The sequence below is a fragment of the Myotis brandtii genome, unplaced genomic scaffold (genome assembly GCF_000412655.1).
Source record: "Myotis brandtii unplaced genomic scaffold, ASM41265v1 scaffold122, whole genome shotgun sequence".
Taxonomy (NCBI): domain Eukaryota; kingdom Metazoa; phylum Chordata; class Mammalia; order Chiroptera; family Vespertilionidae; genus Myotis; species Myotis brandtii.
Genome location: NW_005354255.1, coordinates 763,390 through 786,988, shown reverse-complemented (window position 1 = coordinate 786,988; position 23,599 = coordinate 763,390). Strand labels below are relative to the sequence as shown.

The 23,599-nt window shown below is 51.6% G+C and overlaps 1 protein-coding gene across 3 annotated transcripts in view; it reads left to right on the top strand.

Annotated features, from left to right (window-relative positions):
- ATCAY (ataxia, cerebellar, Cayman type) overlaps positions 1-23,075 on the top strand; it is a 33,969-nt gene extending 10,894 nt beyond the window's left edge. The window contains exons 3-13 of one of the 3 annotated variants that reach the window (XM_014533442.1): positions 6,427-6,485; positions 6,853-7,074; positions 8,473-8,658; positions 8,970-9,072; positions 10,139-10,270; positions 10,867-10,953; positions 14,822-14,920; positions 15,642-15,677; positions 17,715-17,822; positions 19,240-19,272; positions 21,313-23,075. In XM_014533442.1, the coding sequence (XP_014388928.1) occupies positions 6,427-6,485; positions 6,853-7,074; positions 8,473-8,658; positions 8,970-9,072; positions 10,139-10,270; positions 10,867-10,953; positions 14,822-14,920; positions 15,642-15,677; positions 17,715-17,822; positions 19,240-19,272; positions 21,313-21,322 (1,075 nt within the window). In that variant the 3' untranslated portion in view covers positions 21,323-23,075. Of the gene's footprint in view, positions 1-6,039; positions 6,486-6,852; positions 7,075-8,472; positions 8,659-8,969; positions 9,073-10,138; positions 10,271-10,866; positions 10,954-14,821; positions 14,921-15,641; positions 15,678-17,714; positions 17,823-19,239; positions 19,273-21,312 lie in introns of all 3 variants that reach the window. The other 2 variants (XM_014533447.1, XM_014533440.1) reach the window with 2 other exon arrangements.
- The last annotated feature ends 524 nt before the right edge of the window (positions 23,076-23,599 follow it).

Here is a 23,599-nt window from a genome sequence, read left to right as displayed (position 1 = left end):
TCAACCACTGAGCCAAGCAAGAATTCCTTCTTCCTCGGGAAAACCTCAGACCTTTCCGTTGCATGAGGCCCACCACATTGTTGAGGATAGCCTCTGACTTAATGTCCATGGATTATAGATTTGAACCACATCTACCTCATACCGTCCCAGCAACACCTAGACCAGCATTTGATCAGGTAACTGGGTACTAGAGCCTGGCCAAGTTGGCAGAAAGCTCCTCACAGCCCCCTCACCCCCAAACTGTGTGTTACTGTCTGAGCCCTGTACATTTCCCAGAGCCCAGGCACCTAATAGATTTGTGAAATTAGTGAGAAGTGGGTGCTAGCCTTATTCTCATTTTATCAACAAGGAAAACCGAGGCTCAGAGAGGGGAGGGAAGGGAACCCCCAGGAGCGCTGGAGAGCCTCAGAGCGATGTTTGCTCCCAGCCCTCACAGATGTTCCCACTGTTTTACTCGGGTCCTTGGTCTCCTTGTCCGAGTCGCTGAGCAGTTGGATGCTTTCCCCACCTTGACATTTAGGCTAGATCGGTGGCCACGTAGGATCTTCATGGGCCGCCCAGGGTGGGAGGCTGAATCACATCCTGATGAGAACTGAAGACAGTGCTGGCTGCACAACAGTGCAGTTTCCTGCCAGGAGGAGTGGGTGGCCAAACAGGGCTCCCTGCTCAGCGGATGGGAGATGCTCCCCAGGCCAGAGGGCCACTTCCCTATGGTCCTCCTCGGGTTGATGCACATGTGCTGACTGGGCACAAGGGGGCAGTAAAGGGCAACGCCTGGAATTAGCTCTGCCAACTTCATTTCAACCCGGAAGGGGTCCTCCAGTCCAGCCTCAGTTTCCTCTCCTGTGACATTGGCTTCTGCCTCCTCATATGGCTGCTGTGAGGAGAAAATGAGATCTTGCCCACATCATTCCAACCCGGCACACAGCGAATGCCCTGTCCGTGAGGGTAAAATGATTCTAGCTGATTCCGGAACAGGAATTGCAGCAGACGCTGCTGAAGGGTGCCGGGCAGGCAGCGTCAATGAGAGAAGGAGCTGGAAGAAAATTCCGACACCCGCTGAACAGGAGAGGCGGACAGTCAGTTCCTGGTGGTGCTTACCACATGTAAGGGCAGATCTGATTCAAGAAAAGACAGGAAGCTAGAATGTTTGTGTCAGATCTCTGATTTAACCGCAGATTTAAAGTGTTTAAATGCTGTGTGGGCTGGATGGAACCAGGGGTGGTGCATCTGCCATCAGTCTGCAATTTAGGGCCACCTTGCACATGGGCAATGTGCTTCCTTATACGCCAGGACCCTGGACCTAGTCATGAGTCAGCAGCCCCGCCCCTCCCCCATGTTGAGAGCAAGGGAGGCAGCTACAAAGAAGAGGAACAGAGCAGTGTGTACATGAAATGCCTCTTTATTTATTTTTTAAATATATTTTTATTGATTTTTTACAGAGAGGAAGGGAGAGGGATAGAGAGTTAGAAACATCGATGAGAGAGAAACATCGATCAGCTGCCTCCTGCACACCTCCCACTGGGGATGTGCCCGCAACCAAGGTACATGCCCTTGACAGGAATCGAACCTGGGGCCCTTCAGTCCGCAGGCCGACGCTCTATCCACTGAGCCAAACCAGTTAGGGCATGAAATGCCTCTTTAAAACCTTCTTCTGACTTTATTAGAAGCTTGCCTTTATAAAAAAAAAATATATATATATATACAGTTGAGCCCAGTCAGCAGGGCTCGGCAGTTGAGCATCAACCTATGATCCAGAAGGTTATGATTCGATTCCCAGTCAGGGCACATGCCCAGTGTGGGGCATGCAGGAGACAGCCGATCAATGATTCTCTCTCATCATTGATGTTTCTATCTCTCCCTTCCTCTCTGAAATCAATTAAAAATATTTTTTTAAAAAACAGTTGAGGTGAAATTCACATAACATAAAATTAACCCTTTTGAATGTACAAATTAGTGGCATTTGGTGCACTCTCATGTTGTGCAGTCATCACTTCTGTGTAGTTCCAAAACATTTCTATCACCCCAAGAAGGAGCCCTGTCCCCCTTAGCAGTCGCCCCACACACACACCTTCCCCGAGCCCCTGGCAACCACTAACCCGCTTTCTGTCTCTAGGTGTGCCTGTTCTGGACATTTCACATAAACAAATCACATACTGGGTGGCCTTTTGTGCCTGTCGTCTCTAACTTAGCATAAAGTTTTCGAGGTCCACCCATGCTGCAGCATGAGTCCCTGCTTCCCTCCTTTTCATGGCTGCATAATATTCCATTGTGTGGCTGGGTCACACTTCATTTATTCATTCATCAATGGATAGATAACTGGGTTGTTCCCACTTTTTGGCTATTGTGAGTCGTGCTTCTGTGAACATTCGAGTATGGGTTTTTCGTGTGGACGGATGTCTTCATTTTCTTAGGGGCTCTGCTCTATTTTTGACCTCCAGGAGAGCAGGCCAACATCTGATTCATCCTGTACCTCCAAAACCCATCAAAGCACATGGAAGGGAGTGGTTACTCAAAGAACATTCAATGCATGGTGCATGGGGAAAAGGTGGGAGGGAGGAAAAGGAAGAAGCATGGGAAGGTTCCACCCTGGAAAAGGTACCAGGTCATCCCCTACAAGGAACAGAGGCGAGGGAAGAAAGAGTGTTTGAAAAGGAAAGGAAAGCGCATTCTACCGTCCTTCCCAGTCTAAACAGCCCCCCTTTCAGTTGAAGAGGCAGAAACGAATGAAGGCTGTGTGCTTCCCAGAGTCAGCATGCCCCACAGCTAGGGTCTGGGACAGCCCGTGCACGCTGCAGATCCTTCCGCCTGGGATTGGACAGGTCCCGGGGAGCACAGGACCTGGAGCTCCTGGGTGAAGCTCAGGCAGTCAGAGCTGTTGCTCCAAAAAAACAGTCTGGTCATTACCAGAGAGACAGGTCTTATTCCGCACATCTGTGCTCCACCAAGCATTAGCAGGGCACAAATGCATAGAGGGCAGCATTTTTTAAAGTTGCTTTTTCTTTATATAATGAATCCTAACGATCCCCCAAAAATCTACTAGCACTGATAGATAAATTCAGTAAAGTAACAGAATACAAAATAAATATCCAGAAATCTGTTGCATTTTTATATACCAATAATGAACCATCAGAAAGGCAAATTAAGAGAACCATCACATTTACAATTGCATACAAAAATACCTAGGAATGAACTTAACCAAGGAGGTAAAAGACCTGTTTTTGGAAAATTACAAGGTGCTGAACAAAGAAATTAAAGAAGATACAAATAAATGGAAGCACATGCCATGCTCGGGGGCATTGTTAAAATGTCCATACTACCCATAGCAATCTATAGATTCAACTCAAATCCTGTCAGAATGCCAATAATATATTTCAAAGAACGCTAACAAATAATCAAAAAATGTGAATGGAATCACAGAAGACCCCAAATAGCCATAGCAATCTTGAGACAGAACAACATTTGAGGAATCACGCTACCTGATACCAAACTATTCTGCAAGGCATAGTAATCAAAACAGCATGGTACTGGCATGAAAACAGACAGATAGGAACATGAATAGAGAGCCCAGAAATAAACCACTCCTACGTGCTTAATTAATATTTGACAAAGGAGGCAAGAACATACAATGAGTTAAGGCAGTCTATTCAATAAAATGGTGTTTGGTTCATTGGACAGATGCAGGCAAAGAAATGAAACTAGCCTACTTTCTTATACCATATACTATTACAAGAATAAGCTCAAAATGGACTAACGACTATATGTAAAACTCGAAACCATAAAAACCCTAGAAGAAAACATAGGCAGTAAAATCTTTGACATTTCTATCTTTTTAGAAAATAGATTTTATTTTTATTTTCGGGCATTTCTCTTAGTAATACTTTTTCTGATCTACCTCCTCAAGCTAGGGAAACAAAAGAAAAAATAAACAAATGGGACTACTTCAAACTGAAAAACTTTGCAAAAGAAACCATCAACGTGCCCTGACCAGTTTGGCTCAGTGGCTAGAGCGTCAACCTGTGGACTGAAGAGTCCCAGGTCCGATTCCGGTCAAGGGCATGTACCTTGGTTGCGGGCACATCCCCAGTAGGGGATGTGCAGGAGGCAGCTAATCGATGTTTCTAATTCTCTATCCCTCTCCCTTCCTCTCTGTAAAAAAATATCAATAAAATATATATAAAAAAAGAAACCATCAACAAAACAAAAAGACAACCCACTGAATGGGAGAACATATTCACCAAGGATACATCTGATAAGGAGTTAATGCCCAAAATTTATTTTTTAAAAAACCTTCATACAACTCAACACCAAAAACCAAACAACCTCATTAAAAAATAGGTAAGGGACCTGAATTGACACGTCTCCAAAAAGGACATACAGATGGCCAATAGACAAACGAAAAGATGCTCAACATCACTAATCAGCGAAATGCAAATTAAAATCACAATGAAGTATCACCTCACACCTGTCAGAATGGCTATCACCAATAAAACAACAAACAACAAGTCTTGGCAAGGACGGGGAGAAAAGGGAACCCCTGTGCACTGTTGGTGGGAATGCATATTGGTGCAGCCACTATGGGAAACAGAATGGAGGGCCCTCAATAAATTAAAAGTAGAACTGCCTGGTGGCCCAGCGATTCCACTTCTGGGTATGTATCTGAAGAAACCCAAAACAGGAATTGGAAAGAATATATGCACTCCTATGTTCGTTACAGCATTATTTACAGTAGCCAAGGTATGGAAGCAACTTAAGGGGCCATTAACAGACAAGTAGATAAAAAAGTAGTGGTACATATATCTATAATGGAATATTACTTGGCCATAAGAATGAAATCTTATCATTTGTGACAGCATGGATGGACCTAGAGGATATGACGCCAAGTGAAAGAAGTCCGTCAGAAAAAGACAAATACCATGTGATTTCACTTGTATGTGGAATCTAATGAACAATATAAATGAATAAATAAAACAGAAACAGACTCATAGATACAGAGAACAGACTGATGGGTGCCAGAGGGGGATTGGATTGGGGGTTGCGTGAAAAGGGGGAAGGTATTGAGAAGTACGTATTGGTACTTACAAATAGTCATAGGGATGTACAGTACAGCATCGAAAGGCTAGTCAATATAACGGCATAAATACCTTTTAGAAGTTTTCTATTTCCAGAAAAGTTGCACCAATAGTACAGAAGGGTTCCATATACCCCACACCCAGCTCCTCCTATGATTAACATTTTAAATCAGGTTGGTACTTTTGTTACAATGAATGGACCAGCGTTGATACATGATTCATGACTTAAGTCCACAGTTTATTCAGATCCATAGTCCTTTTCTCCTAATATCCTTTCTCTGCCCAGAAGCCCACCCAGGATCCCAGGTAACATTCAGTCCTCACATCTCCATAGGCCCCTCTGGGCTGTGACATTTTCTCAGACTTTCCTGGTTTTGGGTGACTTTGACAGGTTTTGAGGAGGAAGGATCAGGGATTTTGTAGAACATCCCTAAATTGGGGGTTTGTCTGGTGTTTTTCACATGACTAGACCAGGGTGATGGGTTCTGAGAGGAAGACCCCACAGTGAAGGGCCCTTCCGTCCCCTCATAACCAGGGTCACGTGTCAGCAAGTCTTACCACTGTTGACTTTGAGCTGAGCCCCTGCCTGAGGGTGTGGGTCAGGTTTCTCCACTGCAAAGTCCCTCTGTGCCCTTCTCATGCTGTCCTCTTGGGAAAGAAGTCACTACCAGGGTCACGTGTCAGCAAGTCTTACCACTGTTGACGTTGACCTGAGCCCCTGCCTGAGGGTGTGAGTCAGGTTTCTTCTGCTATTTCCAGCACCCACCTGGCACCATACATGCTGTCCAGCCCACAGTAAAGCGCAGGGAGCTATTCTCCATCTCCTGAGGGCAGAGTATCTACATACATTATTTGGAATTTTTCTGTGCAGATAAGTTGTCTCTTCTCCCCTATAGTTATTTAACCAGTCATTTCTTTAGACCCATATGGTCTCATGGACATTTTCTTTTACTCTTTGGCTTACAAGCCAAATAACTGCCCCAGCGTTGGCCGTGGAGAGCGCTTCCAGTTGACTGCCATGTCCGTTGGAAAACTTCTTGCTGCATCTAAGCTCTGCAGCCACCCCATGAAGAGTGTGGCTTATATCCCAGAGCGTGTAAAACCGTGTGACCCCGGACGAGACCCGCCCTCTCAGCTTTGGCTTTCCCTAATGGAAAGACAATATCCATTCTGTTCTCTGCAGGGAGCCCTCCGGCACCGGGGCGCTCTGATTTTCTGTGCTAATGCACAGATGTGTTTTGTGCCAACGGTTCCCAGAGCTAAACGGGTGTTGTTGTTGTTGTCTGCACTCCCTGCTCCGGTTGCTGGATTTTCGGTGCCTGGTGATCGATGCCCCTCCTGGCTGGGTTCCCAGGCCACTCCGGGAAGAGACGGGGATGGACGCGCTTGGCAGCCCAGCAGAAGACACGTCCTGTGAGTTTCCACACGTGCAGGAAGGGGTGCTCTGCCCGAGACTGTAGACATGCCAGAGGCTGTGACTCCTGAGTGGCACGTCAGGAAAGGGGGTGGTTCTGCTCCGAGGCCTGAAAGGAAAGCAGCTGTGGTGGGCGGGAGACATGTGGGCACCGTCACGAAGTCGTCACAGCGGTGCTGCTGAGTGTCCTTGAGCTGGTTACTCAACCTCTCTGTGCTTCCAGTTTCTCATTTACTAAATATAGGGAGTGAGCCTACCACACAATGGGGTGCGGCTCCCACCGGGTCAGGAAGTGGAGAGGAGGAGAAAGAAAGAAAAAGCACCTGTTTTGTTTTGTTTTGTTTCTGTTTTCCTGTTTCCCCGCAGCCCCTCCCAACACGCTGAACTTCAACGGAGCCCACCGCAAGCGAAAGACGCTGGTGGCCCCGGAGATCAACATCTCCCTGGACCAGAGCGAGGGCTCCCTGCTGTCGGACGACTTCTTGGACACCCCCGATGACCTGGACATCAACGTGGATGACATCGAGACCCCCGATGAGACGGACTCGCTGGAGTTCCTGGGGAACGGCAATGAGCTGGAGTGGGAAGGTGAGTGAGCTCGGGGTTTGCTCACGGCACCTGCCTGGCCCCAGGTCGCACTCAGCAGCCCTACTGGCTTCCGGGGCCAGCTTGGTAGAGCAATTCCTCCATCCCTGCAGGCTCGGGTAGGGCAGGTTCCCCAACTCAGGGCTCACGGGGCACCCCAGATCATCCTGCCCCTGCAACTCCATGCATGTTTTTCTTGTAAACTTGGGTTTTTCTGGGGGGACATGGTTCTCAAAGCTGACCGAGACCAAAAGAAAGTGCCTCCAGCTGACCCCACGCGTGTTTGTGGGGCATTTACTCAGGAGCAGGTCTCACCTGCGTCGTGGGGTGTGAAGGGAATACGGCAGGAAGAGAGGGTGCCCGCCTGCACGACGCTGGTCAGAGACAGACGCTAGGTAATGAAAGAAAGGAGTGTGAGGTCAAGCAGCTGGTCATCCGTGCTGTGAGCACCTTAGGGGAGGTGAAGGCCTGGGGCAGGGTCTCACCTGAGGGGTGATTCTGTCCCCCAAAGAACACTGGGCAATGTTCAGTGACATCTGTGGAGACCAGGGGTGCTGCTCAACACCCCACAGTGCCCAGGACAGCCCTCTCCGCCCCTCCCCCTCCCCCCCAGAGAATGATCCAGGCCCAAATACCCTAAATGCTCAGGGTGAGACCCCTTGAGCTGGGGAGCTGGGTGTGGGGGACTCCTTTGGAAGGGTGGTCAGGGCAGGTCTCGCCGAGGGGATGTTAGTTGATCTGACATCTCAAGACAAAAGCACAGGTCAGGTCAGAAAGACTGCGATGGCGGTGGCCACGGGAATCGAATCAGAGCCGGATGGAATCAGAGCCGCAGAACCTGCTGGGTGGGTGTGGAATATAAAGGGAGGAAGGAGCCAGTGGTGATGCCTGGGGTTGGTGGGGGCCGAGTCACTTCCTGAGGCAGGAGGCCTGCAGGGGGAAGGAGCCAGTGGTGATGCCTGGGGTTGGTGGGGGCTGAGCAGCTGGGAATATGGCCGAGTCACTTCCTGAGGCAGGAGGCCTGCAGGACGAGAGGTGGGAACGAGGTGGGTGTTTTAAGAGTGGCTGAGCAGGGACGATGCCCAGAGAGGGAAAGAAGGCGTGCCCGGTCACACAGCAGGCCGTTCACAGAAATGAGCTCTCCCCGGCTGACGGCCTGACACCCACCCTGGGCACGTTCCTGTACACCGTGGCTTGAAAGAAAGTTATTTGGGTGTGACTTTCTGACAACCAAGTCCCTCGTTTTCCCAGCCGCCTCAGGCTAACGCTGTTGGTGAGCGAAGTAGAGGACAAGTGTTTTGCCTGTGGCCTGGGGAGAGAGGTGGGGGCTCTGCGGCCATGGGCAGCAGAGGGAGCTGGGAGAGGCTGGGACGAGACATCAAACTCAGCCGTCCCTTCCAGATGACACCCCCGTGGCCGCTGCCAAGAACATGCCGGGGGCCAGCGCGGATCTGTTCGGGGACGGCACGGCTGAGGACGGCAGTGCCGCCAACGGGCGCCTGTGGCGGACAGTGATCATCGGAGAACAAGAGCATCGCATTGACCTGCACATGATCCGGCCCTACATGAGGGTGGTGACCCACGGAGGTGAGGCCACACCCCTGGGGCCCCCTCCTGACTCCAGCTGGGCAACTGGAGCCCCCTCAGTGGCCCTCTCTGAACCCCAGCCTCTTCAGGAGCCACGGGAATGCTAAGCTCTCGTCTCTGGGTGGGTGGGGGTGGAACTTGCATGAGGATGAGCCATGGATGCCGGGTGCACATAGGGGGTGCCTAGGAGGATGGCTGGCGTTCCCTACCAAAGGCAGGACAGGTCAGGGGCCTGGGGCGGCTCAGAGCTTAGAGCTCAGCGAGGGCTCTGCCCGTCTCTGCCCGGGCACTCACTGGCGGCCTCTCCCCAGGGTACTATGGTGAAGGTCTCAGTGCCATCATCGTCTTTGCCGCCTGCTTCCTCCCAGACAGCAGCTCTCCCGACTACCACTACCTCATGGAGCACCTCTTCCTGTAAGTGGCCGCGGGCTGCACCCCCCCCCACACCGGCATTCCTGAGGGCCCTGGCAGCGGGCTGGACCAGGCTGTGCGAACCACTTTGGGAGGGGTCTCTGCCTGGCACCAGGCAGGGGCTGGGCCACCAGCAGACCCGGATCTGAGTTCCCTGCTCACCCACTGGGCCTCATCGGTGCAATCACGATCGTCAGCGTCGCTGTCATGTGTTGAGTATTCACTACGCGGCAGCCACGAGGCTGCGTGCTGCGTCCCTGATGACGCACTCCATCCTCTCCATAACCCTGTGGGGTGGGCGCCTCCCATTCGACAGGGGCAGAGTCCGAGGCACAGACAGTAAGTCACTTGCCCAAGGACACACAGGTAGCGTTTTGTTGTGACGGAGCCAGGTAACACATACAAAGCACCGGGCAGATGACAGTAAGAGCTCTGTAGGTCATGGTCACTCATTATCATTATTATGAAGATTCCCTTCTTACACAGCACGGCTTGGGTGCCAGGTGGGCCAGAGGATGAGGAGGTACCTGTGGGAGGTCAGAATGGGAAGTGGCCTGAGAGACCAGGGAACCCAGCCTCCCAATTACAGACGGGAAAGGAGAGGCTACGAGAGAGGAAAGGATTTTTCTGAAATCCCTCAGAGAGAGATAGAGCCAGGAGGGACCCCAGGTCCCTAACATCTGGTGCCGTGAACTACCCACGGTGGGTGCCTGTTCCCCAGCTATATCTGGGCTATTGAGTCCCATCCCCAGAATTAGTGGAGATAATGCATATCAGTGAAGTCGTGCGTATAAAGCATGGCACATAGTAAGTGCTCAATTAAATAGTAACTACTGTGATCATTATACTCACGGACACAAATTTGGGGTGGGCTGGGGTTAATCGCATCCACCCCCCACCCTGGAGTGTGCTGGGACAGCCAACAATTCCTGCACAGGTGTGGCTGGCGCAGCTGGGGCCGGGGGTGGCAAAGGGAGCAGGTGCCACAGGTGTCCAGCCCCAGGACCTGGGGCTTTCTAACTCGGGATCGCTCTCACTGGGTCCCCTGTCCTCTGTGCCCTGTGACCAGGTACGTCATCAGCAGTTTGGAACTCCTGGTGGCAGAGGATTACATGATCGTGTACCTGAATGGTGCCACCCCCCGGCGGAGGATGCCGGGCATCAGCTGGCTGAAGAAGTGCTACCAGATGATCGATAGAAGGTGAGGGGGAGGGGCGGGGCCCGCCTCCGGTGCAAGGGGACCCGAGCAGGGCTGGTTCCAGAGGGAGACTCTGGGGCCCTGAGGGAGCATCTGCTCCGTGCTCCCCCAGCTTCTAGTGGTCGCCGGCAAGCCGTGGTGCCCCCTGGTTTGTAGATGCATCACCCCAGTCTCTACCTTCATCTCCACATGGCATCTCCCTGAGTGTGCATCTGTGTCTTCAATTTCCTCTTTTCACAAGGACGCCACTCATCATGTATTAGAGGCCCACCCTGCTCTGGTCTGACCTCACCTGGAATCGTTACATCTGCAAAGACCCTGTTTTCCAAATAGTGTCCCCTTCTCAGGACCCAGAAGTTATGGATTTGGGGGGAAAAGGGGGAATGCAATTCAGCATGACAAATGAAAATTGCTCAGACTCTAATTTAGGAGAGAGACAGCTCCAACACTTGCAAACTCCGCCAAGGGGCTTAGCTTTCAGAGACTCTGCCTTCTCCCTGTAACGTGGTGGTGCCCCCAGGGAGGGCGGAGGAGGCAGCCCCTCCCTCCCCAGGGCCTGCCCCAGGAGCCCATCTTGCTGCTTCTGCCTTCCCACGCAGGTTACGGAAGAACCTGAAGTCCTTAATCATCGTCCACCCGTCCTGGTTCATCCGCACTGTGCTGGCCATCTCCCGCCCCTTCATCAGGTGAGGCTGCAACCTGTGTCCAGATCCCGCGTGGGTTGTGTCTTTTATTTTTAATCTGCATTTCCCAACTTCTCTATGCTAAATAGGTATTATTAATTTAAACACTTTTCAATCACAGGTATTGTTATTAAGCGACAAACACGAGAGAAATAATAATCAGCTCTCCCATATTGAATGGTGGATACCTCTTACCGTTTAACCCTGAGACGCTGGTGTCATCGTGTACATTTCAGGGATGAGTAAACTGGGGCTCAGAAAGGTCCAGGAACTCACCCAGACTCACACAGCAAGGTCACTAGCCCACCACACTCCCCAGGAGGGAACCCAGCTCCGTTCACTCCAGAATTTGTGGGGGAGCCATTAGGATGCCAAGAGGGTCTGACCTACTCCTGGCCAATCATTCAATGAACCAACACGTGAAACCCCCCCTCTTGGGATCGATGATTCACCAAAAGGACTCAGAGAAGCTGCTATACCCATGGTTCCGCTGGTTCCGGTTTATTACTGCGAACGGATGAAGGTTAAAATTGGCAAAGGAAACGGGTGCACACGGGAGTCTAGGAGAAACCGGAAATGAGCTTCCAGTGAGCCCCTCCCGGTTGTGCCCAAAGCCCTGATGCTCCCAGCAAGCACACGTGACAACTAGGAAGCTCACCCTGGTGTCCGGGGTTTTTACGGGGCTTAGCCACACGGGAACGGAGCACCAGGTGCCCGAACCTACTCGGTCTTCAGCGACTCCAGAGATCAAATTGACATGACGTGGCTCAAGGCCCCCACCCTAAACCACACCGTTAGCATAGACTACACGGCAGGCTTTGAGGCCCCAGGTCACCTAAGACACTCTTACCAGGCAGGACAATTCTGAGCTTACAGGTGATCTCCCACGAGTACCAAGAGCCAGCTCTTTCCTTGCAATGTGCAGGGTTTGGGTCCTCCAAGCCTGCTAGGTTCGCCCTCTGCTGCACAATATAGAAGCACCTGGAGAAACAGAGCAAGGAAACCCAAATTTACATGCCCTAGTCAATCACATACAAACTGAATGTACATTTAATTTAATATCATGCCAAACACTGAACTGAGTCAAGATCCTTCTTCATTTCCACATTCCCAACTAAGAATCTGTGATGCGTTTCAGAGTCGGGCCCAGCCCGGCCAGCATGGCTCAGTGGTTGAGCTTGGACCTAGGAACCAGGAGGTCACGGTTCGATTCCTGGTCAGGGCACATGGCCAGGTTGTGGGCTCCATCCCCAGTGTGGGGCGTGCAGGAGGCAGCCGATCCATGATTCCCTCTCATCGTGGATGTTTCTATCTCTCTCTCTCTCTCCCTTCCTCTCTGAAATTAAAAAAAAAGAGAGAGAGAGAGAGTCGGGCCCATACTTTGCCTTGAAGGATTTGCAAGGAGGTAACTTCAGGCGCTCTGTGCTCAAGGACTCGTAATAGTGAAAGCAGGCGAATAATGCACTAACTATGCATCCTTTGTGCTCATGATGAACCCACTGGGCAAAACGGTGAACACACACGTCGGCCTAACAGAACGGCGTTCTGGCCTCAATATCCCATCACCCAAGGCAGACCATTCCCTCACTCTTGGTTGCTATTCCCATGGCAAATTGTGAGGATCTTGTTTTGAGCTTTCAAAGAAAGAAGAGGGGAGAGGGGAGGAAAATGCACTTCTCCTTTTGGAAGCTGAGGAAAGTGCCCTGGCCTGTGTGGCCCCGTTGGTTGGACATGATCTGGGGCACTACAAGGTTGCAGGCTCGATTCCTGGTCAGGGCCTGGGCTTCGGGCTCGATCCCCAGAAGGGCGTGCAGGAGGCAGCCAATCTGTACTCTCACATCGATGTTTCTCTCTCCCTCTTCCTTCTTCTCTCTCTAAAAGTCAATTTTAAAAATCTGTAAGAGAAAAGCTGAGGAAAATGGAGGCCAATTCTGACCTGCAGTCCAACCCCGAGGTTCTGTGATTGTATCTCCAAGAAAACCCTGGTGTGTTCCATGCTAATTGAAGGTTGGGGATGTGCTGCCACTGACCTGGAATTCTCCCTCGTGATAGTGCTCCCCCCCTCTCCTCCCGCCCCAACATGAGTCAGAAAGCTCAGCTCACAGGCAGAAGCACAGTCACAGCAGAGATAGGGGTATCTGTTTCCAGTGACGGGCATGGTGGGTGTGACCACACCCTCATGACGTAAGTTTTGCCTGTATTTATAGACCGGTACTCAGAGCAGCAGGTGTTGGCTCTGAGCACCACAAAGAAATCCTTCCTAACAAAACCAATCAGTCCGCCCTGAGCCTGCGGAACCCGGGCATATTCAGGCACAGAGCAGACAACCCCGGTGAGACAGGTGGGGACACGATTCCTGCCCGGGTCTGAGACTCGCTCTCTACCTGTTCACCCTTAACCTCTGTCACGCCCACTGGAGGGAGGCCTCGTGCTGTGAGAATAATTTTTTTAATAAAAAAAAAATGCATTTGACCTGCACGAAAGCAGTGGGCGTTGTTCATTCCAGTACACACGGCTGCTTTGTGACTGCCCATGGGAAAACTCCGTCTTTCCCAATCAGTTCCCGTTGGCCTCTTCGAAGAAACTGCTTTATTTTTCCCTTGTAGGCACTGTGAGCTGCAGAACTCATCGCTGAATGCCAGAAAGCTTGAGCTGAATTTTTGTCTAATCTCTAAAAATAGATATAAATCTTCTTGACACTCTTGTAGACGTTTCGCTGTATCTTTCCTTTTTTTAAAAAAAACACGTTTTTATTGATTTCAGAGAGGAAGGGAGAGGGAGAGAGAGAGAGAAACATCAATGGTGAGAGAGAATCATTGATTGGCTGCCTCCTGCACGCCCCCTCCTGGAGATCGAGCCCGCAACCCAGGCATGTGCCCTTGATCAAATTTGAACCTGGGACCTTTCAGTCCTCTATCCACTGAGCCAAACCAGCCAGGGCATAGCTTTCCTTTTTTATTTTTACTTATTTTCTTCTTAATTTTTAAATTTATTATTTTTTTATTTAGCAAACTTTTTAAAAATATTTTTTTTATTGATTTCCGCAAGGAAGGGAGAGAAAGAGATAGAACCACCAATGATGAGAGAGAATCATTGATGGGCTGCCTCCTGCATACCCCCCACCAGGGATCGAGCCCACAACCCTGGCATGTGCCCTTGACCAGAATCCAACCCGGGACCCTTCAGTCCGCAGGCCGACGCTCTAGCCACTGAGCCAAACCGGCTGGGGCTATTTTCTTCTTTGTTGTGCTGTTGTATTCTCTTGGCCTTACATTTCTCATTGTTAAAATTTTTTCTTTTCCCTGGAAAAAAGTGTATTTTCCATATCACCAAGACTAGATTTGAGTTGAGAAATTTTTTTTTAATAACCGTGAGTTCAAAGCAGCGTGCTGGTGACCAAGCACAGCCTGGTGCCCACAGCCTGAGTCCGGGCTTGGACAGGAAGAAGCCATTCATCCCGAAAGAATGGAGGGTGAATCAGCAGCCCCACGTGTGCCTTTCTGTGCCCCGATGACGACTGGTGTCCCCAGCAGGGGCGAGAGCGCCAGGAAAGCATCCCTGGGAGAATGAACGCAGAGGAGCAATTCTTAGGTGGATGAAGAGGATACTTAGTCTGTTAGAACCTCTTGCCTCTTTGCTGCCTTTAAAAATATGCTTAGTGGGGATCGGGCCCGGGACCCCTCTCCTCTTGCCAGGGAGCCCCCAGGCCTTGGTCTGTCCACCCCACTAGGGTAGAGGGTGGAGCCTGGCACTGGGAGGGAGATTTGAGCGTAGGTGCTTAGGGCATCCTCGAGTTGGGTTATGCGTGCCACCCTGTCTGCCATCGCTCCTTCTGGCTCTGGGTAACCACATCTTCTCCTCCTCCTGGCAGCGTCAAATTCATCAACAAGATCCAGTATGTGCACAGCTTGGAAGAGCTGGAGCAGCTCATCCCCATGGAGCACGTGCAGATCCCAGACTGCGTGCTACAGTGAGTGTCCCCATGCCCTGTGAGTGCCCCTCCTGCATCCTCAAGGCCCCCCGGCTCCTCAGGTTCCCACTCAGCTGCCCAAAACCGGACGTGAGCGGGAGAGCAGCAGGACGGAGGGCATCAGTGAAACAAACACGTGTGAAATTAGGAAGTACAGTGGGCCTGGGGACCTAGTGCGGGGCAGGGCCAGCAAGCCACAGCCCACAGCTTGTTTTTATAAATAAAGTTTTAGTAGCACACCCACTTATTAACAGATCCTCTAGGGCTGTTTTCAAGCTACAACTGAATTGAGTTGGTGCAACCAAGACTGGCCTGCAAAGCTGCAAATAGTTACTCTCCAGCCCTTTACAGAAATATTTTGCCCTAATGGAGGGGTGTGGGAAGAGACTGGACAAAAATCGTACACCTATGGATGAGGACAGTGGGGGAAAAAGGGCAGAGGGTGGGGTGGGAACTGGGTGGAGGGGAGCTATGGGGGGAAAAGAGAGGAACAACTGTAATAATCTGAACAATAAAGATTTATTTAAAAAAAAAAGAATACAGATACTCCCTGCCCTGGGGGGCTTGCAGAGCAGCTGCAGGGAACATGTAAAGGCCAGCAGGCTGTCAGCTCCGGCTGTACTTTCTTCCCTGAACCCTGCTTTCCATTCAGAGCTCCCTGGGCAGTGTACCGACGGGGAAGGAGGGCTGTGTCTGACCTGCTGCTCCTCCTCTCTTCCAGGTATGAAGAGGAAAGGCTCAAGGCCAGGAGAGAAAGGTCTGTGCAGAGTGGCCCTGTCCGGGCGGGTGGGGGCTGGCGCTGAGCTGGGCCTGCCTGTGGGGAGCAGCCGATGGCCTTGGCTCTGCAGGGACCAATGTCACACTAGAGGCCCTGCACTTCTCTCGAGAACTTGGAGTCGGACCCGAGTCCAAATCCAGATTTCCCTACTGAGTCACAGAACGACATTAGGCAAATAAAACGTTCACAGTGGCCTTGGGGGTTACAGTGGAAAATCAGGAGCAGTGTAGCCCCTTGCAAAGCAGTGGGCTCAGGGTAATCATGATGAGATATCAAGGTCTCCCTTTACAGAGGAAACACGAGCCCCACACTCACCGCAACAGACCCAGACGTGCCCACTTAATGCCTTACTGGCTCGTTTCTCATTAATAAGATCCAGTATGTCACAGACCTTCAAGACGGTTCTGGTCCCGCCCAATTATAGAGCCCTTAGCCCAGCGGTTCTCAACCTGTGGGTCGCGACCCCTTTGGCAGTCGAACGACCCTTTCACAGGGGTCGCCTAAGACCATCCTGCATATCAGATATTTACATTACGATTCATAACAGTAGCAACATTACAGTTGTGAAGTAGCAACGAAAATAATTTTATGGTTGGGTCACAACATGAGGAACTGTATTTAAAGGGCCAGAAGGTTGAGAACCACTGCCTTAGCCCATCGCGTGGATACTTTCACATCCCTTGCCCCTCAAAAGCCAGGCAGGTCCAGGATACGAACGGCATCTTACAGCCCAGGTATGTGAGGCTCAGAGAGGGCGAGGTACCTGCTCATGGCCACACAGCAAGTCTGTGGGAGAGTTGGGGCTTCCAACAGGTGGAAAGCGTGTATCATTGCCTGGCTCTGGGCTAGAATCCAGGGACACAGAGGCGACTAAGAGAGATTCCTGGTCCAGAAGTTTCTTTAAATGGCAAAAGAGAGGGACACCTCACCCAGTGAGGAAAGCGGGTCCTGGAGACAGGGCAGGGTGATGTCGGCAGATGAGACACAGCGGCATTTGATGACGACAGAGGGCAGCATGGAGGCGGCGAGGCGGAGGGCGGGCGGGGCTCACCATCCCTAGCCATTCGGGAATTTTTCCTCACTCCTCTCCTAGCTCTTCTCTCCTTCCTTCTTTCCTCCTTCCTTCCTTCCTCCCTCCCTTTCTTCATTCATCCTGTCATTTTTTAAAAAAAATTTTTACTTGTAGTAAAACTCACATAATGTAAAATTCACCATTTTAACCATTTTTAACCAGTGCCGCTCAGTGGCACTAAGTACATTCACATTGTTGTGCAAACATAACCACCACCCAGCTCCCAAACTTCATCTTCCCAAACGGAAACTCTGTCCCCATAAACACTGACCTCTCCCCCAGTCCCTGGCCCCCATCAGCTGCTTTGTCTCCGTGAATCTGACTCCTCTGGGGACCTCACGTAGGGGAGCCATACTGCTGCCCACAGTGGCTGCACCACTTACCTTCCCACCAGCAGGGCACAGAGTTCCAGTTCACATCCTTGTCATAACTTGTTACTTTGTTTTTATGAGAGTAGGCATCTCAATGGGCATGAAGTGGAAATATTTCTTTCCTCCTCCCTCCTGGCCTCCCTTCCTCTCTCCCTCTCTCCCTCCTTTCCTTTCTCTCTCTCTCTCTCTCTCTCTCTCTCTCTCATTGTACTCCTCCTACCTGCCAAGCTTTAGCCACAAACAGGAATACAGACCTAACGCAAGCAGGACACCCACCTTCTGGCACCGTAGCACAGGGCGGCCAGCATCCATGGGACACATGCATAGATGCCTCTGGGGGATACGCTGAGATAAATGCTCAGAAGGAATGGTTCAGGGTCTCTCCCCCTCCCCTGTCCCCCCTTCCTCACAGCTGCCTCATCTTCATTAGCCCCTGGGTGACCACTTCTCACCACCCTCCCGGGCCCCGCATTTCCTGGGGGCAGCAAAAACCTCCCTGTTCAAACTGCTCTCAGGCCACGGTGGGCCCGGGTCAGAGAGGCCGGTGGGAGCCGAGATCCCCTTCCTCCACAGCGCCTCGTCATCCCTGCCACCTCTCTGTGTCCCCAGCACAAGGCCGCAGCCGGAGCTGGTCCTGCCCAGGTCGGAAGAGAAGCCAGAGGCAGCGCCTGCGGAGCACAGGTAAGGACGCAGGTGACCACAGGTGAGAGCTGATACCCACCGGGCCTGCGGGGCCCGCCAGAACGTCCGATAAAAGTGGTCACGGCGTTACCGTGTTTTCATGATCCTGATGTGACCAGGATGATGAAACACAACATGGGTATGAACCAGCCAGCGTGATGCTTACCCCCCCGTAGATGCTCCATGTTGGGGTCAGTCTTCCCTCCACCCTGAGCTGTCCCTTCTGGGGCCACTTGCAGAGGCCACTATTGAAATTTAAACGAATTCACAGTAAATAAAATTTAGAAGTTGGCTCCTCGGTCTCGCTTGCCACGTTTCCGGGCTCAGGGCTCCTGTGCTGGACAAAATGGAAACAGAACATGTTACTTGTCGGCTTAAGGTCTAGGGACAGGGTGCCTCCGGCCCTTCCCTTCCCCTGGGTTTTCCTCACTCGTTTATTTTTAATTGAGGTGAAACTCACATAACATCCAATGAACCATTTTATAAAGTACACCATGTAGCCTGGCCGGTGTAGCTCAGTGGTTGAGCGTCGACCTATGAACCAGGAGGTCACGGTTCGATTCCCAGTCAGGGCACATGCCCAGGGTTGTGGGCTCGATCCCCAGTAGGGGGCGTGCAGGAGGCAGCTGATCAGTGGTTCTCTCTCATTATAGATGTTTCTATCTCTCCCTCTCTCTTCCTCTCTGAAATCAATGAAAATGTATTTTAATAAAATAAAGTACACCATTTAGTGCATTCAGGACCTCTCCTAGTTCCAGAACCTCCCCTTAGCCCAGGGGGAGACCCTTAAGCAGCTACTCCCATTCCCTCCCTCCCCCTCCTTGTTTTAAAATCCACCAAATATCAATTGAGAGTCCTTTAGGGCCTCGCCCTGGGATGTGTAGACAAATGGCCTGGCCCCGGCCCCTCCCTCGCCTCTGGAAGTCCTTCCCACATTTCCTGTCTCTGTCAGGTCTGCCTCCTGCTTGTGACCCTTGTGAAACCCTCCTTCTCTTGCCCTTGAGCTCCCCAGGGGCAGTGGGTCTACCTTGGGACCATTCCCTCCTCTTCCCTGTATTCAGCACAAGCCAAGCATAGGGACCACGGGCAGCGGATGCCACCGAGAGACCCAAGTTTTGCTCTCAGAGGAAGGTCCCAGTTAGGTGACCTTTGTGCAAGTCCCTGTGGCTGTGTTTGGCCCCTCCAGACCTGGTGGGTCCCGAGCAACATCAGTGGCTTTGTTTTGTATTAGTGAAGGCCTCGGCCCGGCTCCTCATGACTGCCTGTCCCGGCTCATTTGTCACGCAGCAGACACACACTGACACTTGATTCGTACCAGATGAAGCTGAAGCTGGGTCAGCCCTCCTGGGGCTCACAGACAAATGCCCAGGCTCCCCAACATAGGCAGATATGCTAAGACTCCTTCCCTCTTCCGTAGGTCTGCTCCGGTCACAGAAGATCAGGAGACAAGGTGGGTAGGAAGCAGGGTGATCTTGGAGCCTTTTTTTGAAATTTTCTAAGTGAAGCCCACCCCAGCCAAAGGGTGCACCATCTGCCCACAGCCTGTCTCGGTGTCTCTGCTTGGTTCTGGATGCCAGGAAAAGCCTTCTCGGGGGTTGGGGGTCCTGAAGACCCCCCTCGAGTTCAGTGGTTTGCGAGAACGACGCAGAACTCAGCAAAGCTGCTCTGCTCATGGTGACAGCTCATTGCAGTGGAAGGAGGGAGTCAGGTGGAAATCAGCACTAGGACAGCCCTTAATTCTCCCAGTAAAAACGTGGGCAACACACACAGCGTTACCAACCAGGGACACTCACTTGAGCCTTGGTGTCCAGGGTGTTGACTGGGCTCAGTCACGTATACACAGCTGACTGCCCTTCCTCTCCAGCCCCTCCAGAGGTCAACTGACACCTCCCCCCTCAATCCCACTGTGAGCATAGACTCTCTGACATGAGCCAAGGTCCCAGGTAAACAAAGTCATTCTTACTAGGCAGGACAGTCCCAGGACTCAGAGGTAGCCTCCCAGGAGCCAGGCAAGAGCCACACTTTTCCTTGGAATGTGCGGGGTTAATCCTTGACCACACGTTCTCCTACATCTGTCACTTGGCCTGCACACTTGCCCTAATACTGCCCAGGTGACACAAGAAGCCCCAAGCTAAGAAATAAACACCAAAAGCCATCTTAGACCAATACTGCTGTGGGGATACTAAGTGAATGCACGTTCTCAATGCATTTTTGAAAAGACCATCTCATTCCACGCCTTCTGGACATGAGTTCACATCCACAGACATAGAGTACACAAGGAAATCATCCACCATGAGGATAAGTCGGCAGATAAAATAATCAACAGAATTAGACCCCCTCCCGGGTATCCTCAGGTAGAAATGATTAAAGACATCAAAGAAGGAATTATACAGAGTGACAGATAGATGAATGGACAGACAGATGGGTGGTTGGATAGATGGGTATGTGGACGATGGATGGATGGATGGATGGATGGATGGATGGATGGATGGATGGATGGATGGATGGATGGATGGATGGATGGATGGATGGATGGATGGATGGATGGATGGATGGATGGATGGATGGATGGATGGATGGATGGATGGATGGATGGATGGATGGATGGATGGATGGATGGATGGATGGATGGATGGATGGATGGATGGATGGATGGATGGATGGATGGATGGATGGATGGATGGATGGATGGATGGATGGATGGATGGATGGATGGATGGATGGATGGATGGATGGATGGATGGATGGATGGATGGATGGATGGATGGATGGATGGATGGATGGATGGATGGATGGATGGATGGATGGATGGATGGATGGATGGATGGATGGATGGATGGATGGATGGATGGATGGATGGATGGATGGATGGATGGATGGATGGATGGATGGATGGATGGATGGATGGATGGATGGATGGATGGATGGATGGATGGATGGATGGATGGATGGATGGATGGATGGATGGATGGATGGATGGATGGATGGATGGATGGATGGATGGATGGATGGATGGATGGATGGATGGATGGATGGATGGATGGATGGATGGATGGATAAATGGATGGATGGATAGATGGATGGATGGATGGATGGATGGATAAATGGATGGATGGATGACAGGCTTGTGGGGTAGATGGGTTGAAGTTTCCCTCCAGTCTGATTGGAGGCATCAGCTCTGAGGTCTGTTCTGCCAGGGCACCAAGAGAGCGGTCCCCTTCAGAACCACATCTAGAAGGTGGGTAGCAGATGGTAGACCTTGAAGGGCAGGTGCCACTCTTGATGCTGAGGGTGCACCAAAGCCAGATTAGACCATTCTTTTGGATTCCAAGAACACGGGACAGTATTTTCCACTTTCTTTAAAAATAATAATAGGGAGCATTTGAGATTGTGCTTCCCAGCATATGTCATCAATTTGGCTCAAATAAATCCTTATAAAAATTCAAGTAAAATAAAAATAATAACGTGGCCTGTGTGTTTCCCTCTCCAGCATGTCCTGAGGTGATGAGAGAACAGAGAAGAACACGAAAGAAAATACCAGATGCCAAGAAACCTCTGTCCGATGCCCTCTGGCCCTGGATCTCATCCCACCTCATCCTGAATCCCAGTCCTCGGAGGGTGCCTGTCTCCTCCACCCACCTCTGAAACCCAGCATCCTTTTTAGCTGCTTGAACACGTTTTTGTAATGATGCAGTAGAAGTGCATTCGGGAAAAGAACCCGGTTCTCAGCCCTCCACCCTTCCAGACTCATGAGCTCACAGCCAAGAAGAGAGAGAAGCACAGGGCATGGCCCATGTGTCCTCTGGCCTCCGAGTCCCAGCCACTCCACAAAGTCCTGCTTTAAGACCCTTCTCTTGCTGGACACTGGCCCAGGTTGGAGCCATAGATGCCCCCCACCCCCCACCCCCCGGCTCCCTGGCCAGACCTGGAATTCGTTCTTGTGCCTTTCCTCCCAGAATGGCTCCCGCAATCCTGGGCGTCTGGCCAGGAGGCTCAGCCCCCAACAGAGCTGTGCCCTGGGCACCTTCAACCTCATGGCTTTTCATTTGAATGGCCCCCTTTTTCTCTGATGACATCGACGTGGGAGCATTGGAGCCCACAGCACACGTGAGAGCTGCCACTGGTCATCCTTGTCCTCCACCCTCTCGATCTAGAACTTTCTCAAGCCCCTTTAAAGCAGGCGCCATGCCACAGGGCCATCGATCAATACCTCCAAAGGGAATGAGCTGCCCCCACTTCTCCAATCCCTCAACACAGACTTGGGATGTGCCCCTTGGATCCCCACCAAGAGCAGAGGCTGAGAAGCCGACTCTGAAATAAGCTCATCCTGGAAACACAGACCAAGAAAAAGGAAGAAACAGGGTATGGGTGTTCGTTTGTTTCAAAGGTCACCTGGGGATATAAGTTCCAGTGGGCCGGCTGCTACAGCCACCTGCATGCAAAGGAGACAGACTTTTCTATTATGGTCCAAACACCAGTCAGGTGGCCTCTAGAGGTAGTGAGTTCCCCGTCTCGGGGGGTATTTAAGAAAAGGCTGGACAATGCTTGCAGAAAATGGTCCTCGGTGCCCCCTCCAACCCTAAGAGTCTCTATTTCTATGAATCTGGGCAAACGTTGAGCAGGCACACACCCCGGGCCCCTCTTTCTGGCTCTGAAGCTGGTTCCTTAGCTGGTTGTCGTCAAGGTTCAGTTGAGCCACCCCAGTTTCCGAGTATGAGGTTCTTGGCCTCAGTAGAAATGTCTGATGCTTCTCGACCTGGCATGGCAGGGGCTGCGTTTAGAGCTCTCCCAACAAGAGGGAGCTAGTGGCATTGAGCACTAAGAAAAGGGATGCCCAGCGCTTTGCCGCATCAAGGAATTGTCCCAACGCCAGCCGCTCCTGCCTTGAAAAATGCCAGGTTTCTGAGCTGCTTTGGGCCTGCATATTCTGGGACCCAGCATTGCCCTCAAGAGGCCAGGACATCTGGGCGCCCAGTGGGGTTTTGTAACTTGTAGTTCTGCTCTTTCCCAAATGTCGAATAAAGAACAGGGACCTTGTTCTGGGCCCAGGTGCCTCACCTGGAGCCTGAGGCAGCAGAGGTTGGTGGATGGGCCTCCCTAGACTGCCCTCCACAAGGCCCCTCTATCCCAGGCCCTAAACTCCAGGTTCAGGTGGCCAGCCTTGCTCATCTGAGACCGACATGGTCCTGAAAGGCCCAAACTCCCACCCCAGTGAATGCAGTAACTCCTGGAAGGCCGGTGCCTTGCTGCAAGGGGAAAAAAATAAAAAAGGAGCCAGGGATAGGAAGCAATTCATTCTACCCAATCCCAGGATTAGTAAATGCCTGCAGAGGCTACAGACAAAGGTGCTGACCCCGTTCAGCCCTCAAGGACCCTGCAGGCTAAAGATCCTGGCCACACACAAAATTCCAACAGGTTCACGGTGACCTGCCACCGCCCCTCCGGACCACCAGCACCACAGACAACCATTGGGCAAGCAGAACCAAGGACCCCCACTCAGCCTCAGCAGTCCTTCCAGAACAAAGAGCACAGACAACCATTGGGCAAGCAGAACCAAGGACCCCAACTCAGCCTCAGCAGTCCTTCCAGAACAAAGACCCCTGAGGAGGCCCTCGCCAGGCCAGCCGCCTGTCACTGGTGTGAGACGTTCTGTGCACACAGGGCCGCCGTGTCCAGCCAGGCTGCTACCCCCACCCTCTGAACTGGCTTTGGGAAAGATTTGTGTCTGTGGGGCAGTTTGGGCCCAAATGCAAAGGACCTGGATCCCTTGTCATAAA